This window comes from Apaloderma vittatum, unplaced genomic scaffold (genome assembly GCF_000703405.1).
Source record: "Apaloderma vittatum isolate BGI_N311 unplaced genomic scaffold, ASM70340v1 scaffold2179, whole genome shotgun sequence".
Taxonomy (NCBI): domain Eukaryota; kingdom Metazoa; phylum Chordata; class Aves; order Trogoniformes; family Trogonidae; genus Apaloderma; species Apaloderma vittatum.
Window position 1 is genome coordinate 102,144 of NW_009734461.1, and position 26,188 is coordinate 128,331.

Consider the following 26,188-nt stretch of genomic DNA (forward strand, 5'->3'; position numbering starts at 1 on the left):
TGTTCCTGCCCTAACACACTGTGCTCGGTTCAAATATTGCAATGCATACGCCACACAAAAATTCTTTGCAAGCTTTCACATGTCAGGTTGCATACAAACATTTAGCATTATGCATTTTGCATTTTTAAAGCAAGTTTCCATTTAGGGATTCTGACCTTACCAGCAAAAGAATTTAGCTTTCACAGCATTCCCTCTACAACCAACTAACTATTACTTTTACAAATGAGGAAACTGAGGCATGCCTCGGTTATGGGAGTTGCTTAAAGCTGCATAATAAACTGGTGCCTGAGCCTGAATGAAACGTGGTAATTCTGGTCCACATTTCCTAGCACTCCAGCTATTCTTAACCCCTGCTACCGGACTGCCTGTTTACAAAAGAATGAGGTATTGAAAGGCTTGCTGGTCATCTGGGCATTGGCACTAAACCCTCTCGCTGTGCCTTTAAGAGAGCTCTTGGGGGTGGCAATTGTTACAGAGCACCCCAAACGTACCTCATAAAAACATGAGAGTTCAAAATGTTTTTAAAGTGCTTATTTTCTTAGCAAATTGGAATAGCATCTTCCTGATCCAAATCACTGTTTTTGTTTTCATTTGTCAGTGTAAAGAAATACATAAATAAGCAAAGCCCTATAGAGAAATAAACAACTGGAATATTTAAATTTTAAAATAGTTCCATCTGAAATGCTAAAACTGTTTTGGAGCATGAGCAACGCTGGTATTTCAGGGACAGATTTTTTTGTCCGAGTTACCCTACCCCAAATACACCTGGGAGCACCTGCTACAATGTCTGACCATACACTTTGAGTGTCAGATCTCCAGGAGAGAATTTCTCCACTCATTTGCATTTTCAAAAAACTTAGGGGGGAAAAAAAAAAGAAAAAGAAAGAAAAAAGAGAAGCCCATGCTTTGATTTCAAATAAATCAATCTGTTACAGGCCAAATTCCTGTGTTGCAAATATTAATATGCTTTCTCTTTTTTTTTGCCAACATCCCTTTTACCCCTCAAAACAAAGCTATTCCTAGGAATTTAGGTGCTGGGGCCAAGCGGTACCCCTGTCCCCGGAGAGCAGGGACTGATGCACGCTGCGCCGTGCCCCTCCGGTGCTCACCCGTGGGCAGGACCGTGAGGGATTCTCCTACCAGAACACACAGTGGGCACCACACCTCTGCTGTGCCAAAGCCCTCCCTGTGCTCCACATCACCGGTTTTTTCCTTGGCAGTAATGTTCCTCTCTCCTTTCGAGGCAAGGCTGACTGCCTTCGAAAACCAGGTCACAAACCAGAAGGATCTACGCTCTGGTCTGAGGTTCTCCAGTTTTCTATCCATCCAAAGGAGTTTTGCCATAGTGGCTGCTAGTGGCTCGGGGAAAATAGGAAAAAAAGAATAATGAACAAGTCAGCAGTAAATGAGGAATGCTAATACTTCGGTTCTGTCCTGCTTGTGCTCAGTTTTTCTCTGAACCTGCTGCATTTTCTTCCCATAAGATTCAAGCATTTAAACTTCGCAGGGGAAAATGAATGAAAACTGCATCGACAATCAAATGCATGAAAGAAAGAAACGGCAGCTTTGAAATATTCACAACCAACACAATTTTGATTAAAGAAAGAACTCTGTTTTTAATAGGATTTTTTTTTGATCATTAAAAAAGTTTAAACCTGCATAGCAATCATTTCAAAAATAATTATTTAATGTTCCATAATGAAACTGTACACGACCTAGTCTTGAGCAACAGAAGCCTGACGGGCGGTTCGACGCAGTCCGGAGCGGCACAAGCCCCAGTGCCGGGGTCAGCGCTCGCTGTTGGCGGCCTCAGTCTGGCTCTGGGCATGGGGACACGGCTCGGTCCCCTCGGCAGCGCTCCTCAGAGTCGTTCAATGTCCCGGTACTTCTTCCTCAGGATGGAGACCTGGTCTTTAAAGAGGACAGGGTCGAGCCTCATCTGAGAGTGGATCAGCGGCATATAGCCAAACCAGCTGGCAAAAGTGTTCATGCAGCTCTGCCGCTGGGCGAAGTGGTCGGGGTCGGCCCAGCGCGAGGCCCGGGACGTCTGTGTGGAAGAGGAGAGCAGAAATCAGGCATCGGACGCCGCACGGCAGCATGGCGAGCATGTTTTAGGTTAAAGTCTGAGCAAAGGAAAAGACGATGGCCTTTGCATGCATACATGCAAAATACTGTGGCCTGATCTTCCAAAGTTCAGAGCAGCTGTAACTCCTATGAAAGCCCACGGAAACTCAGCATCTCTGTAAAATAAGGCCCTAACAGCTTTGGAGCAGTTATTATTCTCTATCTGTATCTAAGCTACATGTATAAACATAATAAAACTATTCTTTAAGATAAAGTCAGAGTGTGGAGAACCGAATCTGTTTTTTGTTCCGCTTCTCAGGCATTTCTCTATAGCACTTAACATTTCCACTATACTTTAAAAACAAATACAAATTCATAAATCCAGAGTATGTTAATTAAAACATGAAGAAACTGACAAAGTCAGGGACTTGCCAAAAGAATGTGGTATCAGACTTGACCTTTGTCCAAGGCCTGTCCAGTTTAGCTCAAGTGATAGGTTATAATGTGCACTGATTACAGCCTCTTGATTATACCGAGCCACCAAAGAGCAAGCACACGCTTGTTGTTAGAGGATTATAGCAGGCATTCTGGCCATTAACAGTGAATTTCCATACAACTATTAATCTCTGTCACAACACTGAGGTTATGTTAATTTTTTATTTGTCTTTCAAGGAATTATGAACATGGTCCATTACATTTCCCAAAGCTGCAGGAACAACTTGTCTTTAGGAGAGAGTTATAGTTCATGGCTGACTCAAGTCACCCGTGCTATAAGAAGAAAAATGGATGTGCAGACTTTGCCAAACAGTCAAAGTGTGGCCCTGTGGAGAGGGGAAGCTCAAGCTGGAAGCAATATATACTTTCTGGATGGCATCTTCTTGTTCATAGAAGGTTTCCTGGTTAGCCAGTTAAGTCAGAATTGCTGAATTACTACCTATAGCTCAGATGAAAGCGCAGTGGCATACATGTAAGAGAGTCCATCAACTGGCACAGCCGCTCACCATTCAAAGATCCAAGTAATGCTAATAGAAGAAAATTTGAGGGGAAATAGAGAGCCCTTTCTTTCTCCCGCCCCATAGTAAACCTGGTACTGTTTGTAGTGCAGATTACAGACACCATGGCAGCACAGATGAGAGGTTTTTTAGGACTTGAAGGACTTGCTATTCCTCCCATCGCTCACTCACACACGGCAGGAGGAGTGCCCCCAGGTTACCGTGTATCCCTGTTACTAGAAGGTATATCCATTTCTGCAATACAGTAGCTGGAAGAGGCTCTTAAGTAAGCATTTCATGGCTGCTAGTGAGTGATGGTGTCACTGTGGGACAAAATGTTTGTCATGGGAAAAATCACCTGAATATCATGAATTAGCTCTATTGTGATGGGCCACTGTCAGAGCTTAAATTACACTGATATTTTAAAATAGCACAGGGATGGTCTGGTACATTATATTAATTAATAATAATTAAAAATAGAAAACCTTTCTGGAATTTACTTTTGCTTCTAGCATTCCATGATGAAAACTTAGGTCTAGAATATTAATTAAGAAAACTGGAGTTTAATTGTAATTTGTTCACCAGAATCATCAGTTCCAGGAGTTTGGGTTCACCATAACACAGTATGAGAAAACTATGAAGAGAACCTGTCATCCACATTAGACGTTTGCCATTACTTCTCTTCCTTCACTACAATAAGCATATCTAAAGTCTATTTACAGTTCTGCTAAACTAAAAACCACAAGAAAATAGAGCTGTACCATTCTGTAAGCCTAACCTGGATGTTAAGCCATTATATTAGCAATACATCCTAATTGTGAAAACATGCTGTGGATACTTACCTGTCCCATCATGGTCTCCTTATACTGTTTTTTCTGTGTTACTTTGATTGGAGGCAATTTTGTCACGGCTGACACCAAAAAATTCATTAGAATGTCCTCACAATTGGCCAGTTGGTCCACCATATTCTTTAGGCTGGCAGGCAGGTAATGAGTGTACAGGTAGTGATAATATCTGGAAACCAAAAGCAGAGTTATTAGCACAAGCCACTGGGCTTTCAGGGATTATAAACTCCAGCATAAGTTTTGTACTTGAGTCTGGATATAATACTTCCTTTCTTTGGCCTCATCCTCCAACAAGAAGGGAGAACAAATCAGTATCTCGCCAAGACAGCACGCAATGGTAAGGGAGAAAGAAAATGTAAGCCTTTTTTGTAACTGGGTTAAAAGAAATAATGCAGACTTAAGTACCAAGCCAATGGAGAAGTAGGAAAGAGAGCACCACATTGTTATAATGTGGTACAACAACACAGATGAATCCATCCTCCACCTCCTCTTTCGAAACTGTACAGCTGGAGAGAACTCTATTATACTGACCTACTACTGCTCTTAGTGTTGAAATTATTCTCCTATGGGCCTATATCATTCCGTGTGGCCTGTCTTCTTTGCAGCGATGTGGATTATATATTCCAGAATTTCCTGACTTTCTCCTAAAATCTAGAGAAGTCTTTGGTCTGCTCAAGTCCTAACAACCGGGGTTTTCTCCAACATGGACGTGTCCAACTATGACACGTCCACTGTACTACATTTCCAGAGTAGCCAGAAGACTTTGCAGTCTGAAGCTGTCAGGCAACACATACCCAGAGCTGGTCTGGAAGTAACCTCCTTTCTGCTGTGCTACAGGCCATTCAGCCGAGCAGCTTAATGAATTCGGCAACTCTTTGAAGTGTGTAATTCCTGATGTTAAAAAGAGCAGCCCGACTGCCTCAAAATACAAGTGACTTCAAAGAGACCCAACAAGCGCAATAATGATTACCAGATCCCCAGAGCTAAACCAAGAACTTAAATTATTACCCCATAAAAAGTAGACCCATTTATTATCCTTCCATTTTTTCTCCTCCCCGGAAGAATGTTCACACACACACGCACACACACACACGCTCTTTACTATTTTGTTTCATACAGAAGGAGGAGAGCAGATGCTCTGGGTTCTTACTTGTGGTAAATAGCAGCTCCTGTCAATACCATGGAATAGTCATTAGTCCATTTGGAGGTATAGCCCCACCTCTCCTTAGTGTTGTCCCAGAAGTGACTGCGAGCAGGGTACCCCACAATCCTTTCTGGAAAACTCTGCCAAACTGTAAAGGCAAAATCCACCTGTGGACAAAGGCACAGGCCAAATGAATACCGAAACTGTTTCAACAAATGTCAACAAAACAAAACATTACCTTGCCACTAATTCGCAATTCGAAATCTTGGAACTGTTGCAAAACATTAATTCTATGTATTCATCAGTAAATTAAACTGACTGCTTGACATTTTGCCCTATAATTATGCACATTTTAATGGTTCCTGTTAAAGGGAAGTCTAGAGCATCACAGCATTACATTAACATTTTCAAGCTTGCCCTTTACATATCAAACCTTTTCAAGTTAGAGAAAGAATGGGTGTAGGTGCATGCATTTATACTTAGATGCAGTATTGACTGGTAATAGCTGTGTGGTAAACTGAATCCTTTGCACGTCTTTGTGCATGTCACCCACCATTTCAGCACTGTCAACACAAAGACTGGAAAATCAAGAGTCAAACACCTTACATTACAAGCATGGCTCAATGAGATTAAAACAGGCAATCAGTGTGGGGTCCTTTTATGTTTTCAATACATTCTGAGCCTCTGAGGATCATGCAGGTCATAATTTTAAGATATATGATAATACATCTTAAGGTATATATGATTTTAAGGTATATGACCAAGAGGGTTAAACATATGGTTTAATAAAGAAGAAGATAAGATTCCCATGTAGTTAAATGGCTTTAGGAGTGAGAAAGATGCTTGATACTGTATAAGCCACAAGAAGATGTAAAATGCTGCCAACAGTGTTTTTTTATTTTATTGTCTTGCTGTAACTGTTTTAGTAACTCGAATCTCTGGGAATTGAAAAGGTGACAGGATATTGCTATGCCAGGATCCTAACAAACAAATCCTGGTGACACTAGAAAAGGATGATTGGGGTAGTTTGCAGAAGGCTTGTCAGAACTATATTTGAAAGGAGTTTGGTAAAAATATATATGGAAAGATTTTTATCATCGTAAAATTGGTTGCCAGTCCCTCCACTTCAACTAAATTCTGGAGCTTAAGGCAGACTAAAATTTTCAAAAGAGTTAAAGACAATTCTAATCGTCCTGGTCAAATCCAAGAAAACAAGGTCTTTGTTTTGGCACTGCACATCAAGTTCCCTTCAGTAATAGATAGACCTAAAACTTTGCTCAAGAATGCTTGAAAAACCTTCCAAGAACCCAGCCAAAGTCAATGGTTGTAGAGGTTAGATAAAGAATAGCTGCTCTGAGAACAGCGACATTTTGTGTTCTACTGTCAGATTTTGCACATTTGCAAGTGTTTTTACGAAACACAAGAGTCACATGTACTGGAACACAAAGTTAGGGACTAGTTATTTTCTTTCAAGTCGTTTCAAGGAATCTGAGGCCAACTAGAAAGACAATGTGCACAAACCAGTTACCGTTGTGATAGTTCTGATCTCATCCAAATCAATACCACATGAAAGAATGGAAGGGCTTTTTTTCCCCTGTAAAGGCCTTTCCCATAAAACGTGATATCTGTTCTCTTTAGAGAAGTCTGAGAATCTCAAACTTAAATAAATAATAAAGCAGCTGCACTCAGTGCCCTCACTTGTGCTTTCAAGTATATGTTCTTGTACCAGGGAGACGCACGAAAGCAATGACCCTAAGAAAAACCTCCCTTTATCAAGAAAACCCTTCATCCAATACAATTTCCACCAGCATTACCACTCAACTGATCAGCAAAAAAAAACGCCCAGGCTACCAGTCCCTTGAACTCCCATATCGCTTCTGACCCGCGCCGATTTCTAATTACTTCCCACACAAACATCCCTCTGCGCACGTGAAACAGCTCCTCTCACAACGGCAATTATGTTCTGTTGTGAAGGGAGAACCTTTACTATGCTAGAGCTAGACAGAGCAGAGCATGAGCCTGGTGACTGCTCCTCTCAACAGGAATGGGACGTGTTTGACCATGTTTCTAAATCGCCCTTTTCAGGGCCCTGAAGCTTTGTCACAACGACCACCCATGAGCGGCTAGTTTCACGGGAAGCTCCACATCACACGTTTCATGTCGGTGTTTCAATGGGGTTTTTTTGTTTGTTCGTTTGTTTGGTTGGTTTTTTGCATAAGCCATACGATGGGGAAGTGAAGCAACAGAAAGGCCCCAGCTCTTCAGAGAGTGCCACCAAAAAGAGCTGCTGACCCTGCAGAGACACGTTGAAGCCGCAAGGCGGGTGCTAGCAAGAGCCAGCCAGCTGGTTCCCTCTGCAGCACAGCGGCCACAGGGCTGGGAGAGTCAACACCCCCGGTGCAAACACGCAGCATGGGCTGCAAGCTGCTGACAGGAGGGAAGAAGCCACAACGAACAGTGTATGTTGTCTCACACAACAACAAATATTTGCGTTTCAGTATGTTTACGGTAAAACACAGCCCAGCCGAATGAGAAACACTATTTATTTCACATGCCTTCCAGAATCCTGAATGACTCCAAAGTTTGGATGATGACTAAATGCAAATCAAAAAAAACCCCAAAGCCTAAAATCCTCGTGGACTTCACAGGCTGTATTCCTGTAAACAGCACCTCAGCACAACGAAGTTCCATGAGAGGTCTTACCATGGTCCCCAAGGCAGCTGTGACAGGATCCTTTGTCCTGAGCAATAACCTCTTAGGAACTCCAGCCCTAAAATAAACTGCTTTTTATTGATTTTGGCATTTTTTGGCTGTGCAGGGCTTTGCACCCAAGTGCTTTGGCAGCAGCCATACTCTTCCTCATTTAGGAGAAACTACCAATATGTAATCTTGGTATCAGGTAATTTCAATCCCAACTAATTCCTCCATCTGTGCAGCAGAAGAGGGCTACTGTGGCTCCTTCTGGAGCAGTCTAACCACAGCACTACAGATCCATACTGGGGAGAAGGGCAATTGCAATCTCACCCATTTAGAACAAATTCAGTGACATCTTAGGGTATGCAGCAGTGACTGGTGACTAATGTTAGGCATTTCTTCACTGACATACAAGCAGTGGTAGTGTCAGTGAAAGATCTCCATCCCTGATAAAAAAGCATTTTTATAAAGGTGAAGTGGAGAGAATGGAATGGCCATGAACATGGGGGGGAAAAAAGGGAAAACAAAGGAAAATCGAGTTTTTCAAGCTATTCCCTAGCCATCATTAATAATGTATTTCCCAAATATTGCACTCTATATAAACTGTCATCAGTTTCCCCTGTGGTTCTCAGGAAGAGGTTCCAGAAATCAATACTCATCCCAGTTGTAAAAATTGGTTTTCTACAGTATTTTTCTTTTCTTAGAGCTGTCTCGCTCTTGGCACAAACACTCCGACACCTAAACTTGCAAAGATCTCGGATTTTATGGGGCGCCACAATGGTGAGAGAGCATTCCTCAGTGAAATCCTGCATTAGGGTGGCAAATCTGTCTTCTGGAGCGACAGCAGGCCCCTGCTGCTGACACCCCTTCCTTCCCCACCTACACCCTACTGATAATGTGGGGGGGAAAATAGCTACCCCAATCAGAAGAGTGAGAACAGAGTATTAAAGCTGACTGCTCTTGCTGCCTACACCCGCTTGCAGCTATGTTACTAAAATAATAAAGAAGGGAAGAACCATATGCTAATGATGAGCCAATTAACCAGGGCGAAAAGCTCCTCTGATGGCAGGCAGTGGCAGGGTTGCTGAAACAAGTGCAACGCGTTACATGTGAGGAACGTAGCAGGAAATCTTATAACATCTGCTCACTGGCAAAGCCAAGAGGAGAGCCTATCTGCTGTGCAAAGGCTGAGTGGAGGAGCCAAGCAGACTCCCAAGACAAGAGAGACCCTTACCTCAGTGGTTGAAAGCACGGTGTCCTCATCCAGGCTTAGCACTGCGTCTGTCACTATGTTGTCATAGGGTAGGAAGCGACTGCTCATAACCTGTAGGTATCCAAGGCAGGAAGGGGAGGGAAAAAAAATCATTTGAAGGACTCATTTCCAAGGGAAATTACTCCATTTTATTCTTCACTCTTATTTCCTCTTGTCTGGGGCACATGGCATCTCTCTGTCTGATGGAAAGAACCCTTCAGCTCAAGGGTGAAAGATTGTCATTTCCGTCACCCCAGCAGTCAGCCTACACCTCCTACCTGAGGAGTAATTTCTAAACAGACTTCCCTCTTTGGAGCAAGCTGCTTGCCTTTTGTGACAGACTGCAAGGGTCCACACTGAGAATTAGATGTACCTACAGCTTCTTTAGGGAAGACATTTTCCTAGCTAGAACTGTCCCTCTGCTCCCCTATGGGGTGTGAGGATCAAAGATAATGAATGCTGAGAAGAACTTTGCAGCATTCATAAGGTTAGGCAGCTGGCACACCAAGCAGTCCAGGTTGTGTGTGAAGGACGTTATGCTGCCAGGATGGCTCCCCTGTAAAGTGGTACAGCTCCATCTCGGTGCATTGCTGTTGTATCCACAGGGAGCTGCTGTCAAATGCTGCAACACTCTCCATCAGAAGAGGAGAATATACCAAAGAACATGTGTATCTGTCAAACTTCCCCTGAATGAAGAATTATATTGGTATTGTAGCATTTTAAAAAGTCACATTTTAAGTGACATTACTGTAGATATAAAATCTATAGGCAGAATGAGCTCAAAGTAATAGGAAATAGATGGGAAATCAGGATCAAAAAGAAAACTGCAAGAAATGAGAATCCATATGGTTTCTTTAGCAGACTAATTAGCACCTTCTGAGAACTGATGAATAGTAACAAGGACACAACACTATTTGTTTCCCTCATTTACTACGAAAAATAGCCTAGCTAGTTAATAGACTTCCTTTCCAATTTATTATGCCAAGAAAATGCTACAAAGATCAGGCCCATTAAGAGCAAATCACTGTATGGAAATAGGGACATGAGGGAGTTTTACATGTCCCTCATAATAGACATGGTTAGTTTTGCAGCCCCTGCAACTTCTTTGGGATCTATGCCTCGATTCAGAGAAAGCTCTGCCTCTGTGATCAGGATGCTCACAGTGCCTGTCTGGAGAGCATCTCTTCATCGCTGCGATGGCCTCGGTCCTGGGAGGCAGAGGATGTGAGGAAGAGGTGATCTGGCAGAGGTTGATGCTTTTGCTTGGCTTATGCTAAGGTGACACAGAGCAAGCGGTCAGCAGGAGACTTGCGTTCTCACTCCAGCTCTCCTAAAGACCGCACAAAATTGTCAAATAGTGCAACAGTTGGGACTGCCCATGTATTTATTTGTTTTTGTAAAGTGCCCTTTTGTTAAATGGGTGTGACAATATATCTTGATTTCTTGGGCAACACTGAAAGTTAGGCAAAGGCAGACCACTGTGATGCACGGAGTAACTGTGCCTGCCAGTACACTCCCATTAAGTCTGAAGAAAAGCAGTTCCTTTGTGCAACCTTTGAATTGCACTGCTCTGGCTCTGCAAGCTTTGTCCAAACAGCTTTTCTGTGCAAGAAGCCATTTGGCATACGTTGGGATATTAGAGAGAAGAGACTGTCCACTATAAACACACCTTTGTGTACTCAGGAGACTCATTTGTAATCTAAACAGTGCCTGGGGCCAATTTCTACAAACACTGTAGAACTGGTCAGAGATTTTCTCCTCTATCTCACCTCTGCAAGTTTTTCAAAAAGAAAGGATAAAACCCCACAACATTCAAAAGGCTCAGAAATCACTACAGCCTTTTTTGGCCCTGCAGCAACTCTTCTGATACTGTTTACATGGGCAGCTAAGGCCAGAGCCATTAGCTGCCAACTTTGCAGGACTCTCTCCTTCCCCTTGTTAAGGTGACTGGGGGAAAAGACCAAAGACAGAACTATAAATTCATAATAGGATTGTGCAGCCAAAGCAACTAAAAGTTCCCTCTGCAAATGCAGAGCTCAAGAGCCAGCTGACAGAGATTGCAGAGGGGACCAGCTTAAATCTGTCTCAGTCAGAGTGCAGAAGCAAGAAGTTTTGCTTATCTCAGGCTTGTATTTGGAAAGGGATCATCTGCACAGTACAGATTTCAACAAAATATTTTCTGATCTGGGTGGTGTCTGTTTCAGCTTTGTGGAAGTGCAAACAAGTGCGCTGCACAGCAAGAGATGACACGGTGTTTTCTTTTCCTGTGCAAGTGTCCCCTGTCCCTTCCGGGTTTTTTTGGTGGTGGGATCCCACCACCGGCAGCAGTACCCTACAAGGCCTTGAGAGAAGGTACTTTTCAAAGGCAAGTTGATACCACTCATTCTCTTATTTTCCTCAGCTTTTGAGCCCTCAGCTGACCTCACAGTTTTGCATCTGAGTGCTCAGACTCAATGAATCCAGATGCCTCTTTGCTTTCACGCACTGCAGAGACAGAAATCTCCAAAGATGGGGTCAGCACTAGCTACTCTCAGGGCCACAGCTCAAAACCAGGTCCCACCTGTGAATCTCAGATTCATGGCATTAATTGCCATGCTGATGACTTCTGAGAGCATGGGCCTCATGCACGAAACACAAATGTGTGACCAAGCTGCTACAAAAGGCCAAGGAATAGAAAGGAGCTGTCACACCGTTGAGAGCTACAAAGCTTTCACCAAAGCAGCTGGAAAAATAACTTCCCGTCTCACTGGCGAATACAGGCAATCTTTTACCACGCTTCTCTCCACCTACCTTGCTCTCTCCTTCAATGACTATGACAGGCACAGAAGTGGCAGGCCAGCGGTGTTTGGCTGGGAGGGGTTTATCACAATTCCATAAAACAATAATCTAAAAGAGAATATTGGACCACGATCAGAGACCTTTGTGGCAATGCAGTCCAAACCCTAAGGACTCGGATCTCCAGACAGAAACATTAAATTCAACACAGGAATTTCAGAATCAACAACAATGATAAAAATCTGTATAAAAATAACACTTCCTACAGTAACTTCACTCATCCTGACTATTTACAATATACATCCTTGCAGGCAAATATAGGCTGGACAGGAACTCAGGAAGTCTTTATCTCAGCCTGGTCATACGGATGTCACTAATTTATTTTGGCTCTCAATAAAGGCTAAATCACTTGTGACACTCCACTGCAAGAGGGTGCCCCACTGAACTCCCCAGGGTTTCTTCTAGAGAAGCCAAAATCCTGGCACTGCTGAGACTAAGAGCCACAGCAGGAGGAAGGAAGATCACGTAGGGGCTCTTGAGGCACAAACATCCTTTTGAGGTTTGCTGTACACACAATCCTGATCTTTAAAGTACAGTCATTATTTTACCTGCCTCATGAAACAAAGGGGTTTAATTACTGCCTCCATTCCACTCCCACTATACTCAGAATTTTGTTTTCCATGCATGCAGGCCACAGACAGTAGAAATCTCAGAGAAAAGAAACATCAGAATTGAAACAGGGGATTGAAACCGGACTGAGAAGATCTGAAGTCAGTAGGCTCTTCGCTCCTGGGATAACAGTTTTGTCTCCATTGTGACTGACAGTCAAATAGCACTGCTCACCTGCGCACAGTACTGGGACTTGGCTACAGCAACCAGGAGTTTCAGCACAGGTTGAGATTGGGAAACCAGGGGAGTTACTGCGTGGATCACGGCAGTGAATGTGGAAAGAGGCTTCAGACCTGAAGTAAAGAGATATGCATTCAGTAAAGACAAAAACGTCCCAGTCAGTACAGATTAAAGGACTCTGGAGACAGAAAAATAATCTGCACTTAATGCAAACCTTGCTGTGTTTTTTAGGTTATCTCCTTTCGTCTCAGACTAGGATACCAGATGCTTCAGAGGAGGTCACGCTTCCCTTTAACTCCCATGCCCTCTGAAATCCCTGACTCCAACACAATTACCGCCTTTTCTTACTCACTATTTCCAAAGGTGTCCTGCAATCTCTTTCTTTCACCCAGTCTGTCCCACAGATAACACTGACATCTAGTTTGTTCAATCAAATGTCTGTTTTGATGTAGGCTCTGTTTTGCTGCCTGGCTCTGGATGCTTGATGTTTTCTACAGATTATCTCCACAACTTCCTGAAGCTTTTTCCATTTCCTCAGTCTTATTACGGCCTCTGTCAGATTTTTGTGCTTTCTGGATTGAGCCCCATCCTCACTCATCTTCAGTTACCTCCTGAGACGATAATTCTGCTTGCATCCTTGCCTTCCATTCTGGAATTTTTCTCTTGCTATGATTTCCTTTCCTGCCTGAAATAACAGATCCTACTCATGTCTACCCTTCATTACTGCTCTCAATCTCATTTAAATTCATCTGTGTGGGGTCATACCCATTTTTCATCAAAATTCACACAGCAACCTTCTCCTCCCTTTTTAACATGGTAAATGTGAATTTTTAGCAGGTGAGCAGTACAGATCCACACAAGTGGGATGGCACAGGCTGAGCCAAAAGTAGCAGCAGTCTGGTAAGCAGGATCACTTCAGCTTGCAGGCACATTCCCCTGTAGAATTCATCATTTAAGCTCTGCTTCAGGAAGAAGCCATGAACCTATGTCCTATACACTCCTTCTGGTGGGATCCATATGAAGACATAATATGGAGAATAAATCCATAGCAACTACGCACTCCAATAATCAGGTCATGGGTAAATTACCACTTTTCCAATTTTCCAAACACAAATGAACAAAGAAAGCAAAGAGCTATTCTTCTTATGTCCCCTCGGGCCATGAATGGGTCAGCAGCGCAGGCACTAATTACCAATAATTGAAAAGTATGAAGCGGCATAGATTTTTTTTAAAAACAATCTTTGCAGGTGAGAGACACATGATGCGTGTTGATGAGTCAGAGACATTCCAGTCTGCAGTGGGCAGGGAAGAATGAGACAGGATAAATGAAAGCCACCATTAACCAGAAATGAATGGTAAGTCACTTGGCACATGCTACTCAAAGATCAAATTCTACATTTCCACTACAAATTCCAAATACCACGAGATTATAGCAAGGATTCACTCACCGAGATTAGCATAGTAGTACGGAAAATCTCCCAGATATGAGGAATACTGCGGCAGTACAAATAACCCTCCAGGATGTTTGTTCCATATTAAGCTGTTACGTGATATGTGCTTAAATATTCTGTCCTGAATAATCTGGAAAACAAGAGCAGCAATGTTTTCTAAATAGACTGCAATAGTCACTGGTAGAAGCTTCAGTGACTCCACCTGACTGGAATCATCACCTAGTTTGCAAAAAAGCTGAGGCACACAAATTACTAGACACTCCTGCTTAATCTCTCTAAAAATGACACAGAACCTGCACACTTTGACACCCCTTCAGCATCTCAGTCTTTGTGCAATAGGTTTCAGAACACCTCATTAGTGTCTCAGGACACGGGGACTTTGCAATTCATTGTATTTTGCATTCCAAGGAAAATATTTTGTCTATTAGAGCATCTTAGCAGTTGTAAGCCTGATTAGTTCACTGTCAGTTTTCCTATACAGAACTCACAGAAGATAATTATTTGAGGATGGCATTACAAAGCTAGGTATTATTTTGAGATAATGAGAGCATTCAAAAGCACAAAGACTTTCAGCAAATCAGGCTGCACTAATTATGCATTTTTGCTTAATTATAAAGGGATATTAACATTCAGATACATCACTGATTCCACATCTCAGTTCTATAATAGTTCCTTGTTGGATGACACAGAAAAAGATCTTTTGGCAACTACTGTCTGTCTTTGCAGAGGGCCACAAACATGGATTCCTCAGTTTTAAGGTCAGAACAGATTGCTAGGTCATCTACTTTATCGTCTACAATATCACAAGCCACAAAAAAAATATACAAGGCTGTACAATTACTATGTGTTTATAAAACTAATTGCAGTTACTTCTCATCAGATGCCTGTATGCAAGAACCACAGCGGTTCTGACACCCTTGGGAGTTCTTTCAAATTTGCTGCAAAGACATAACAAGACTCAGTGGGGGAAGCTGTAACTGGACAAATTCAGCCTCCAAATGAGGTGCAACTTTCTGAGTGCAATATGCTGTTGGGCCAAAGGTTCTTACAAATTTGCCTTTCTTCAGAGTACCAGAGGTTGGCAGGTCTGGAGATGGGACATTCTTAAGTGCCAGAGGGTATGGAAGAAAGAATTTTCCCCAAAGTCGGCTAAGCAGGACCCCCTTGCCTTCTTCCGCAGCTCATCTTCTGCGATCTCCTAAGGAGATTTCATGTAACTGCCAGTTTATGCATTGCACAGGGCTCAAGTGTCAAGAATACGTTGGTTCTCCTAATCTCAGGTCTCTGCCCTTAACACAGGTGTATCTGAGTGAGACTCTATGGCTCTGAAGTTTGACTAAATCTGATCCCTCATCATTCATTCTAGCCTTAAAATCCATGAAACTAAAGAACATATATAACCACAACACAGAAAAACAAAAAGCAAGCAAAAAGACCCAACACCAGCCAAAGAAAGGCAGCTACTGGAGACTAAACAAGCTAAAATCTCTGCAGGCAGCTGAGTTCAGGGATATTTGGTCAATACAGAACATGAGCAAGTGTTACCACAAGCAGTGGTTTTCCTGGATTTTTTGATTGCCACGACAAAACCCCACTAAAACACAAGATATATTGTGTTAGACTGCTGGTGGGGATATCCGTACCGCTGAACTGGGGCAAATGTTAGGTGTTTGCACGCTTGTCTGAATTTTGCCTCCAGCCAATTACCATAGCTAATATGTAGTAATTCACTCACACGAATAAGTGAATTAAAATATTTCTTTTGGTCTTGGAATAACAGACTTAGGACTGTATTTCCACCAGTGACAAAAATGAGTATTTCTGTTTGGAAGATTAGGTGTATCAGTTGTCAGATCTCCTGCATGGCAGTGGGGTGAGGAAAAAAAAAGACGACAACTGCTGTCTCTCCATCTGCAAGTTATGCTAATAAACAAAGACAGGACCTAGAAAGTACATATTTTCGAGTGTTTACCACACAGCCTAAATATTACAGCTCCTTCCTCCTGCTTTCTCAGAACTGGGACATAATCAGATAAGGAGAAGTCTGTGAGTTTACATGGTCAGTAGGTTTTCACAGACGGTGGAGTTTTCCAACCGCGCTGGTAGACAACAAGGCTGCAGGGGAAACACATGGCTCCCGTTCAACGCTGCCTCGGTGCACCCGGAGCGAGCACAGCTCCGACGCAGAGTGGGGCCCTGGTGCCGTGCATGTCAGGCACACAAACCTCACCAGGTTCCACACCAGGCTGGGGAGCTGGCCTCGGCGATTTATCACACTTAGTAAAGGGAAGATGAATTTATCACGGTCCCGGTCTACATAAGAAACATAGCTGTCTGTCGTGATAGAGAGAAGAAAAGACAACTTGGCAGGAAGAGAACAGAGAAGTATAAAAAAAGATAGCACAGACGACCAATCAATTAAAATGCAGAATGTAGAGTGTAGCACATATTGCAGAGAGAGACAGCAGCTACATGGTCTCTCCAATGATAAGGCATGACAGGAAGTTTAATAAGAGAAGGAAAAGTTTAGGCTCTCTGGTGAGATCTACCTTTCTTTTTGGAATTCATTAACAGTCCAATATTTTTGTCTCCCACACCCTTATACTTCAAAAAGTTCACATATTGCCTTAATGATTGCTGCTTCTCAATATGCTCTGGCCAAGCATCAAACACCTCTTGACTGTACTTTGAGCTGTCCCTTTCCCCTCCTCTTCTTGAGCGGAGGACTAAGTCCACTGTGCAGGGATCTAGGGACATTTTTGGTTTGGTTTTTGTGAAAACCAAGCTGAAAAAGGTGCAGGTAGATCGGAGAGCATGTGTCCAGATGATGTTCACAGCAGTCCACAGCTGGGCTGTTGGTGCTCGCACTCAGCAGCCTGCAGGAGACACCCACAAACATTATTTCCTAACCTTCACTGTGTCCAGGGCACTGGCAAGTTCCTCTGTGCCTGCAGTGTGGGGTTGCTGGCCAAAGGATTCAAACCTGTTATTTTGGGCTATGAGCTGTTTGTCTTAGGTCACCAAATGGTATGAGAAGGTCAAGGACCTTAAAACATGACTTCATGTTTTCAAAGGTGGCTAAGATAGAGGGCAGAGGATAGCTGTGATGTCCTTGCAGATATCTGGGTTGGTGAAGACTTTTTCTGTACTGATACCTTCATATGTAGACGTGTACCAGCGCTGCAGTTAGCAGGCAAGTGATTACTCTGATAGTATCTAGCATCATCAGAGCACTCTGACACAACACTGTTACAACAGAAGATGGATAACATCCACCAGGAAAAAAAATAATCCCGCTATGAATTTACTCCCAGGCATTAGACTTTAAGAAGAGGATATACTGCTTGCAGACTTTGGACACCAAAAATCACTCTCAACTGTTTTATTCCTTTCCTAAGGAAAGTTCTCAGGATTTTACTTAGGCAAGTTGAAATGTGAAACGAGTCTGTTCATAAGAACAGAATCCTTCCCAGCTGTCTCCAAAATTTCAGAGAGTCCTGAATTAAAAACCAAACAAAAAAAACCCCAAACCAAAACCACCCTCGCAAACAAATAAAAAAAATCAGAAAATAACTTCAACACCAGGCATACATTACTCGGTTTCATTAAATTAAACCTTTCAGGAAGATTTTTTCCCCCTCTGAGCGGAAACTCCAGCTTGCTGGTTGCCCAGATGCCTCAGCTTTATTACGGGTTTTGCTCTCCCCTGAGCACCTGAGGCCACATGGGCCAATGTGTCCCAGGGCAGAGCTGAATACACATCTGTCAGCATCAGAGCTTGATGTGACAGACACCAAGGCTGTGGGGGCTGCAGGTTATGTCCCCTCGAGCCCAGCACAGGCAGGAGAAGGGCAGTGAGGAGATCCATGCACCCCGCTCCTTTCAGCAATCCCTAAAAATACCAGGGTGTGTGCAGGAAAGGGGCAGATGATATGTGAAGCACCCACCCTGCTTGTCACACAGAGTGCTTCTGCATGGGTAAATTAGATGGTGAACACTGGGACACCGTCTTCCAGATTTGTGAGTCTGATCCTGGTGTGGGCTGTGATAATTATCGCTACCTCATCAGTGCTTATGGGGAGTTTGAGGATGCAGAGCAGTTCCCAACAGGCAGCACAGATGAAGACACGTTCTTCGGAGGGCAAGGAGAGCATTGTGAGGATAGATACGTCAGGGGCTCTGAAAATGTTCCCTGGCTGGTTTTCTTCCCTGGCACAGAAAAATCTAAGGGATCGTCTTGCAGCAGCTGGAGGTAGATCAGCCACGGGCAACCTGTACTGCAGGCAGCAGCGCTCATTTGCAGTTTTCAGGGGAAAGTGGGCACAGCGGGAAATGTGGAGCTTTACAACTGTGCACAAAGATGGATGCAATTGCAGAAGCATTAGCATAAAATGAATGCATTTGAACCTACAAAGTGAGTCACTTCCAGCAGTAAAAGTGTGTCAAAAATTTATGTGCAAAACTGAGGAACAATTAGAAGAGAAACCTGCTTTTGAAATTGTAGCCTGGGCCCTACTTCTAAAGAGCCTTTCATCTCTCCTCTGTCTCTGAATTCAGAAAGGATTCTCTCCACATTTGAGATCATCTGTCTCCCTGTTTAATAGCAGTCTAATTATGATTATTTATTAATATTTTATAAGGATGATCAGGCCTTTCCCTTATCCTGTGTGTGAAGAAAAGAGACAGTGGTTTTCATTGAGCGAGATCAACAGCCCCATCGCAAGACGTCAAAATGTTAAGGAATGGTCAAGGAGGAGCTCTACAGCAGTATTTTTTCCAAAATGAATTCCATAAAGGTTTCTTAAAGAAACACATTCACTACCAATGGCAAGGGTAGTGATTCATAAGACATAAAGCCTTAAAAAGGCAAGATCACACATGATAACTTTTCCATGTGTTGGGTAGCTCCCATTTTTCACCGTGTCAGTTTTCTAACGCGGATTCCGATAATGAAGAAAGTATTTCCTTAGGGGAGAAAACTTATCAGGATGCTGAGCTTTTTTTCCCAGTGACCAATTGCATGTCATGAAAATCAAGGTCCGATGCTGGCCGAGGACAGGAGCAGCTGCACAAGTTCGAAAACCTCGCTGCTCAGCAAGGTCCCAGACAATTTTTACTTACCTCTAGTGTAGTCAATACAATCTTCTCAACTGAAGAAAAATAAGCCTCCCACAAGAACTGTGTCTGCTGTCTAAGTGCTAGGATTTTATCCTGATGGATAGACCTGATTGTAGAAGGAATCTGTAATACAAGATATAATAGAGTCAGAAAACAATGCAATCTCATCAAATTAATATGCTACTGACAAGCCCTCTCCTCCATTAGCAAGCCGCACAGCTTCAGCGCTCCTGTCCGACAGAGATGCATGTGTCAACAGTTAAAGTCTTGATGTAAAATGAATGAGAAACAACCCTTCGTGACCTTTGGTACTGAATATATGATTATCTTTTTTCTTCTGCTTTCTTTTAGCTTTTGGTTCTTCTATGGCAACAAAAGCCCCTTCTCTCCAGCGCTATGGCGCAGCACAGAAAGGAGCTCCTCCACACACCCCTCACGCACTTTTCATGAGCTGCTAGTTTAGCAAACTAGTACCTCAAGTTCTTGAGAGTCCAACAATAACTCCCACTCTCAAAGTATATTAAAGGGATGTGGAATTGCATTTACTGCAGCATGGCAACACTAATGAAAGTCTTGAGAAAGACTCCACTTTTTGGGAGCCCATGGATCAAACTGCATTTTACTAATTACTGTGGGTGGAAAGAATAATGCCTCCCCCAACACCTGTTATTCACAAGGGAAAACAGTGCTTCTTTTTTCCCCTTTCCATTAAATCAACACATTAATTCCAGTATTAGTTGCCTTACAAACAAACCCCCAATTGTTCTGCTGCAACGTTTTGCCATTAAAAAATGCTCACTGGATCAGGAGGGGAGGGCTTCACTTCTACATCTTTCCCCATCCCCTCGTTACTCTTCCACTCTGGAGAGAGACTAATATACGTCTACGTCATTCTTTACCTCAGGACATTGACCAAGGCCTCCAGTACATCCCTCTGACAGTGCAAAGAGACATTATCATGGGAACTTAACTGCAATTTGCTTCAATTACAAGGGCTACTCACAGTACCAGAAAGGCATCTAAGGTATGTTGCTTATTTGTGTTATTTTTTTCCAGCAATGAAGAGCTGTGCTTTTGCGCCTACTTTTTTGTGATTTCAAATTAGACCACCTTGTTCTCAGACACTCGTTTCTTGTAATTCTTTTACTCAAGTTGTCAGTTGCAAGAGCATATACCCGTGTGCTGCTTTTTGAACACCACAGCTTATTTTGAAGTTTACTTGCACCCCACCACATCCCACCCTTTCCTGATCAGAACGCATTTTGCTCATTCCTAAGATATTCTGAGAGGTGGCAGTGATCATTATTTGCTTTCACAATCTCCTGAATCAAATGATTTCATGTGAAACGTGAAATATGTATATATGTAAAAAATGTCCACAAGAATCAGTACATTCCTTATTGACATTTTTTCCAAATGGCTCCAGAGGGTGCAGTGTCAGATGGGACAATCTCTGTTCTCTAAGCCCTTCATCTCTTAGACCTTCATCTTAGAGACACTCCTAACTATAGTACAGAACTTGAGCTTATGAGAGAGTTAACCACCACAGCAAAGCAGAACAGAAGCAAATGGTCAAACTGTCAAAGATGGTCCTTTACATTCCTCTGCTACAGGCCCCTTAGGTAAAATATAGGTCTTTAGGCAGAATATTCCCTGCAAAACTAGTACGAAATATAGAGGCTAAAAGCATGTATTAGTACATGTTTTTTCTAACTGATCACATCACTATTCATGACATAATACTGCAAATAACTGCATCAAATTTCATCTTTTGAGGTGAATACTCTTTCTTTGCATTACTTTTCCAATAAGTTCCAATAAGTAGAGGGATGAAGAACATTATCGATGCTGGCTGTACACACGTGTATTAATCACACCCAGGACCATTATCAGCAGCAAACATAAGTTACTTCACAGTGGTGACACAGTGTTTTTTCTATAAACTTAAACATTTCACTGCATTATGTGCAATCCTGTATGTGCGTGCGTATGTGTGTGCGCAACAAACAAAATCAATACTCATTCCCAGTTGTGCCTTTTGAAAGGGGAGGTTGCTCTGACTGTGGAGGTTACTGTGAGAAGTTAGGATTTCACAGACCACACCGGGCCTGCGAGCGCCTGCCAACACAGTGCCAAGGTTAAAAAAAGAGCCTGGGTGTTTGCTTTGTTACAACAGCTGGAAAGAAAAATCAGAGCTCTCATTTTAACTGCATTTGCCTACTAGTTATTAATCTACTTGTCCAGAAAGACGGGTGGGGAAAATGATATATTAATACTAATCTGGCAGGATTACACTGGAATTATTAGAACGGGATGACGTCTTAATAAAAGGTCATTTCAGTAATAAGTAGGGGGAAGGGAAAAACCACCCTGCACAAATAAATGCAGAAAGGCTGGATTAAGCTCTCCCAGCGCTATGATGCGGAGAATATGCAAATAAAAACATCCGAGCTGCTCTCAAACAGGAAATGAAAAACTGTAACACAACAAAAACATTTCCCAGAGCAGACATTCAGGCCCTCTGCCAGCTCTTTAAAAACACTGTTAATAATGGTGCAGTAGCTGTTCAATATGGAAGCAGCTGTGAAGAGAACGAATGGCATGTTACCGGAAAGCATGAAGATCAGCAAATTATTATTATTTAAAGAGAGAAATAATTCTGCTCAGAACAATGTGCAGTCCACAGAAGCAAAAATCAAATGGCTCTTTTATATCTGCAGCTTGTATTGCATTAAGGAGAACAGGTAGTGCTTTGCAAGACTCGCTCGGCCAGTTCTTCACCAATATTTACTTCTTCAGACAAGTAAATAGGCATCTAATGAGATTTTCAGAGGTACTTTATTTTTGGGGTGCAAAGACACCTGTGGCTTTGAAGGCTTCCCTCTGTGGATGACAATAGCTTGGCACTTTGGAAATGAGTTAAATTCAACCATAGAAAAGCCCTTCTTAGTCGCTACTTTTGTGGCTATTCCACATCTCATGGATCTCAGCTTCATGCTGTGAAATGACGTTTATCTAATGCTACTTTGGTGAAACCAATTTTTCAAGAACTTTTCCTAACATCAATTTCCCCACATACTTTACAGAATGTATTTAGACTATAAAACCCGTTAGAGAAACAGAAAAAAAACAACCCCAAAACTAGAGAATTTGAAACCAAAGCAGATGCTGAAGGTAGCAGGGAATTTCTAACTTCTCAGCCTACTTTTGTTCCATGATCTCAAGGAGATTAACAATAACTGATGTGAACACTGCCTCAGAAAGCAATGTTGCACGGTCCAGACATCAGAAATGGGACAGATTCTGCTTCCCACAAAATTGTTAGGTGGCAACTCCTGCCTAAGGAAACCTCAGCCAGACACAGATTGCTGCTGGCACCCCCAAGAATAAACTATTTCTGAAGGACTAGAGCAGAACCTGCCTTCAAATGTTTTCTCTCTCCTGGCCCAGGACAGCTCTGCCTCGGAGAGGCATCCAGGTGCTCCATACCAGAGGAGATTTCATGCTCTTAGGAAGAATAAAAGAGTCTCCGGAGTTTAAGAACGTGGCCTGGTGGCTGCAATGACCTTCAGGTCAAAAATTGAATGATGTCATATTAAGTGAGTTCATAGCCGGTGTGACACAGACAATCCCTCCATGATAAAATTTCTTTTACAGCCTTGACCTTTTGGATTCATCTTTCCCATCCATTTAGACGGCAGCAGCAATAATCAACTGATCCGCTGAAGGCCGCAGTCTTTTTCTTACCTGTAATAACAATCTCTCATCGCCTATGACGGCAGCTTGGTTCCAATCAATCACTTCCGAGAACGGCAACTCCCATCCGTTGCTGAGCATAACCGGGACGCAGGCAGCCTGCACGCACACAGAGGCATCGCAGTCATTAGCGGGTACCCCATGATTAGGGCAAGCTTTGAGGCCAGCACCAACACCGGGACCGTTGCTTTCTGCACGAGGTCAGGAGGAGAGGCAGCACGGCAAAGCACACCAAAAGCTAGAGGTCACGGGAGGGCAGCCCAAATGTTTCTGTTTTTTTTATTTTGCGCTTAAATGCATTCATGGAAAGGTGGGGTTTGCATGGAGAGTGGCACTGGAAATCAGGGGCTTACACTGCCAGACAAAGGCAGAACTGTTAAAATGCGGCAGATGTAATGCTGGAGAATTTAATATAGGATGATGACCTCCCTCACTGCTTTGTGAACCATTCAGCAGGGAGCTAACTCCCTCAATTTTTATAATATGTTGCAAGACAATCCTAAAGAAAATATAGATCACATTTAATTCCACAGCACTTTCTCCACAAAGGAGTGAATTCTCTATCCTGTTCGATATCAACTCTCCAAACAGAGGCAACTGCACAAAGACCATTCATCTGTCATCACCTGTCTACAAAAATAAGAATTGCTTTCTGTCTTAAAACAAACAAAAAGTATGAACACTTAGTATCTATTTCATACTGGTATGATCTGTCTGAATTATTTAATCTTTTGCAAGTTGTGCAAGTTCCTCTGCACAGACAGCAAGGTTGCGAATATTCAGTATACAGGGTGTCATGTCTGTAAATAAACGATCACCACTACATTTCGGTCAGCTAGATATCACAACTTAAGATCCAAATCAAAAACCTGATGCGATAAAAGAATCTCTTACCAGAGGATCTGCATCAAGGTTCTGCATCTAGATATGCATCTGGTTCTGTTTCTTTTGGATCAAGCTAAGCTTAGGGGGCCAGTTAGCTCAGTGGTTTGAGCGCCGTGCTGGCAACAAGGACCAACACTGAGGTCGCGGGTTCGATTGCTGCTCGGTCCCCCTGTGTTGCCTGGGCTATCCGAGCGGTGGTGGCGCTGCCCGCAACAGGGAGGTTGGACTAGATGATCTCTAAGGTCCCTTCCAGCCTAGGCCATTCTATGTTGTAATTCGGTCCAGACTATAGCTCAGACTTCCCCATACCTCTCAAAAGGTGGTATAAAGGGGAACCTTTCAGACTGTTCCACCTTCCTCGGTAACATGTATTACACACAGAATCCTGGACTGGTCAAATTTCTACACTATCATAGCGCTTACAACATATAAAGATCTGTGATTTTCTGCAAGGAAAGGACATTAGTGCATGAAAAAAAAAACCCGACCAGAAACCCGTTAGCAATGTGTTTTCATGTTTAAAACATTTCAGTAACGTGGATTGCATCTTTCAACATGCCTTGGAGCCGGACAGAAACTGGGAATTCATCATAATGGGTGAATGCTTCTGAGTAGGAGCAAAGAGGCAAGTGACAGTCCAGAACTTGGATCTCAAATATGACAGTAGGTGTGGGGTTCAGTGGCTAAACCTAAGCACTCAGTGCATTTGAGATGCTCTCGGGTATCCAAGAAACCCATCACAGGTTGGCAGACATGACACAGGATCTACTGGAGACCTTCTGGAGAAGTAGCAGAAAGCTAGAAGGGTACTCCATGACTTCTAAAATGGCATTATACACCTACACTTAGGTATCTGAATCCTGCTCTGCATTGTGGTAAACAATGCTCTTTAATTCGGCTGCGACATTTTGTGGTGGTTGCAGAAAAGTTATGTGGTGCTATTCATTAACAGCTTTACTGCCAATGCTGGGACACTTCCCAAATGACAAAAGGGCACCTGGAGGCAGGACCCTGGAAGGCATCCTCATTTGCCATCTCACCACTACCAAGAAGCGCCTCAGCCTCTCCCTCCCTCTGCAGCCTCCATGGAAATCCAGATGCCAGTTCTAGAGGGAAGCTGAGCATCTCCCAGGATGCTCTGTACGGCTGACTGAAGACCCAGGACCCCAGGGCTAAGCTGATGTTTGCCAAAAAAAAAAAAGTCACATCAGCTGCAGCAGAGTAGGTCAGTGCCAGGCCTGATCACTGCGCTGCCAAGCCCCGCTGTCGCGGTGACTCAGGAGCCCTTCTGCATTGCCCTCTGCTGCTGGGCAACGCAAAAAGGCAGACCATTAGCCAAAACGTTTGTAAGAGGCGACAGGGATTCAGGTGCTGTCTCAGACTGTGAGCTGAGATCAGCCTATATCCACCCTATGTGAAGGTGGAGCTTTACAACCTCCAGGCCACCTTCTGCAAAAAAACTGTCAAGACAGGCACTGCATAAGCAGGTCTGTTTTGTCTAAGTGAAAACCAAAAGCTATTTTTACCGCCCCAAGGCTTACTTGTAGAGGCCAGTGTCTCCCACGGGAAGTCTCACAGCCTGATAAAATACTGCTCTAAACTGGTCCAACCTCTCAGCCTCACCGAATCCAGGGAAACCCTCTTCCTGGAGGCAACGCAATTCAACCTTCAGATGAGCTCAGTGCTCAGCCCCTCCTGGGAAGAAGCTGCCAATTGCTCCAGAAGTATGAATAGAAGCTTTTGCAAAGTGGATTACTGTCCACGGGGGAAATGAAACACATTCTCCTCCCCCCCACCTCCTTGCTGTTGCACACTGAATTGCAGCCAGTGTAGCAGATGCTTTAAACTGCAGCTCTTACCTGCAAGGCTTCCAGAAACCTGAAAGAGCCAAGCCTGCGGCCACGGGGAACCAGACAGAAAGTGGCATTGTGCAGCATTTCACGGTAATCATACCTAACAAGAACAGGGGAGAAAAGAGAAAATTCAATTAGCAGTGAGTCCTAGAGTAACTGGGCGTGAAAATGCAAACAGCTGTTGAGACACATCTGGATAAAATAATCCCCGACCAAGACCGCTCACTGCCAGGTTAACTATCTCCCTCTGTGCACGTGTGGCAGCCATCTCCCCAGCTCCTTTTTGTTCATCTTCAGGAGCAACCACCACAGGAGAGAGCTGGGGAGAGTGGTAATGAAACTGAGAAGGGCGGAAATAATTTTGCTTTCCCAGTAATCAGCCGTTTCTACATAAAGTGTGGGTGAGTTCTCACAACAAACTTATACGAAATATTTTGATACCCAAAGCACTGTTGCGGCACTTCTGCAACCCTGATTTCTATTCAGATTTAGTCAAAGTCATGCAAAACC

General features: G+C 43.2%; 1 protein-coding gene across 1 annotated transcript; it reads right to left on the minus strand.

Moving 5' to 3' along the window:
- Nucleotides 1-1,590: 1,590 nt before the first annotated feature.
- On the minus strand, nt 1,591-25,778 carry EXT1 (exostosin glycosyltransferase 1; the record flags this gene model as incomplete). Its single annotated transcript, XM_009876265.1, has 10 exons — nt 1,591-2,047; nt 3,899-4,070; nt 5,052-5,212; nt 8,974-9,063; nt 11,782-11,877; nt 12,610-12,728; nt 14,064-14,196; nt 19,188-19,307; nt 22,932-23,039; nt 25,685-25,778. Coding segments are annotated over 10 exons (1,279 nt in total), but the record flags the coding sequence as incomplete, so codon positions are not given.
- Between the last annotated feature and the right edge of the window lie 410 nt (nt 25,779-26,188).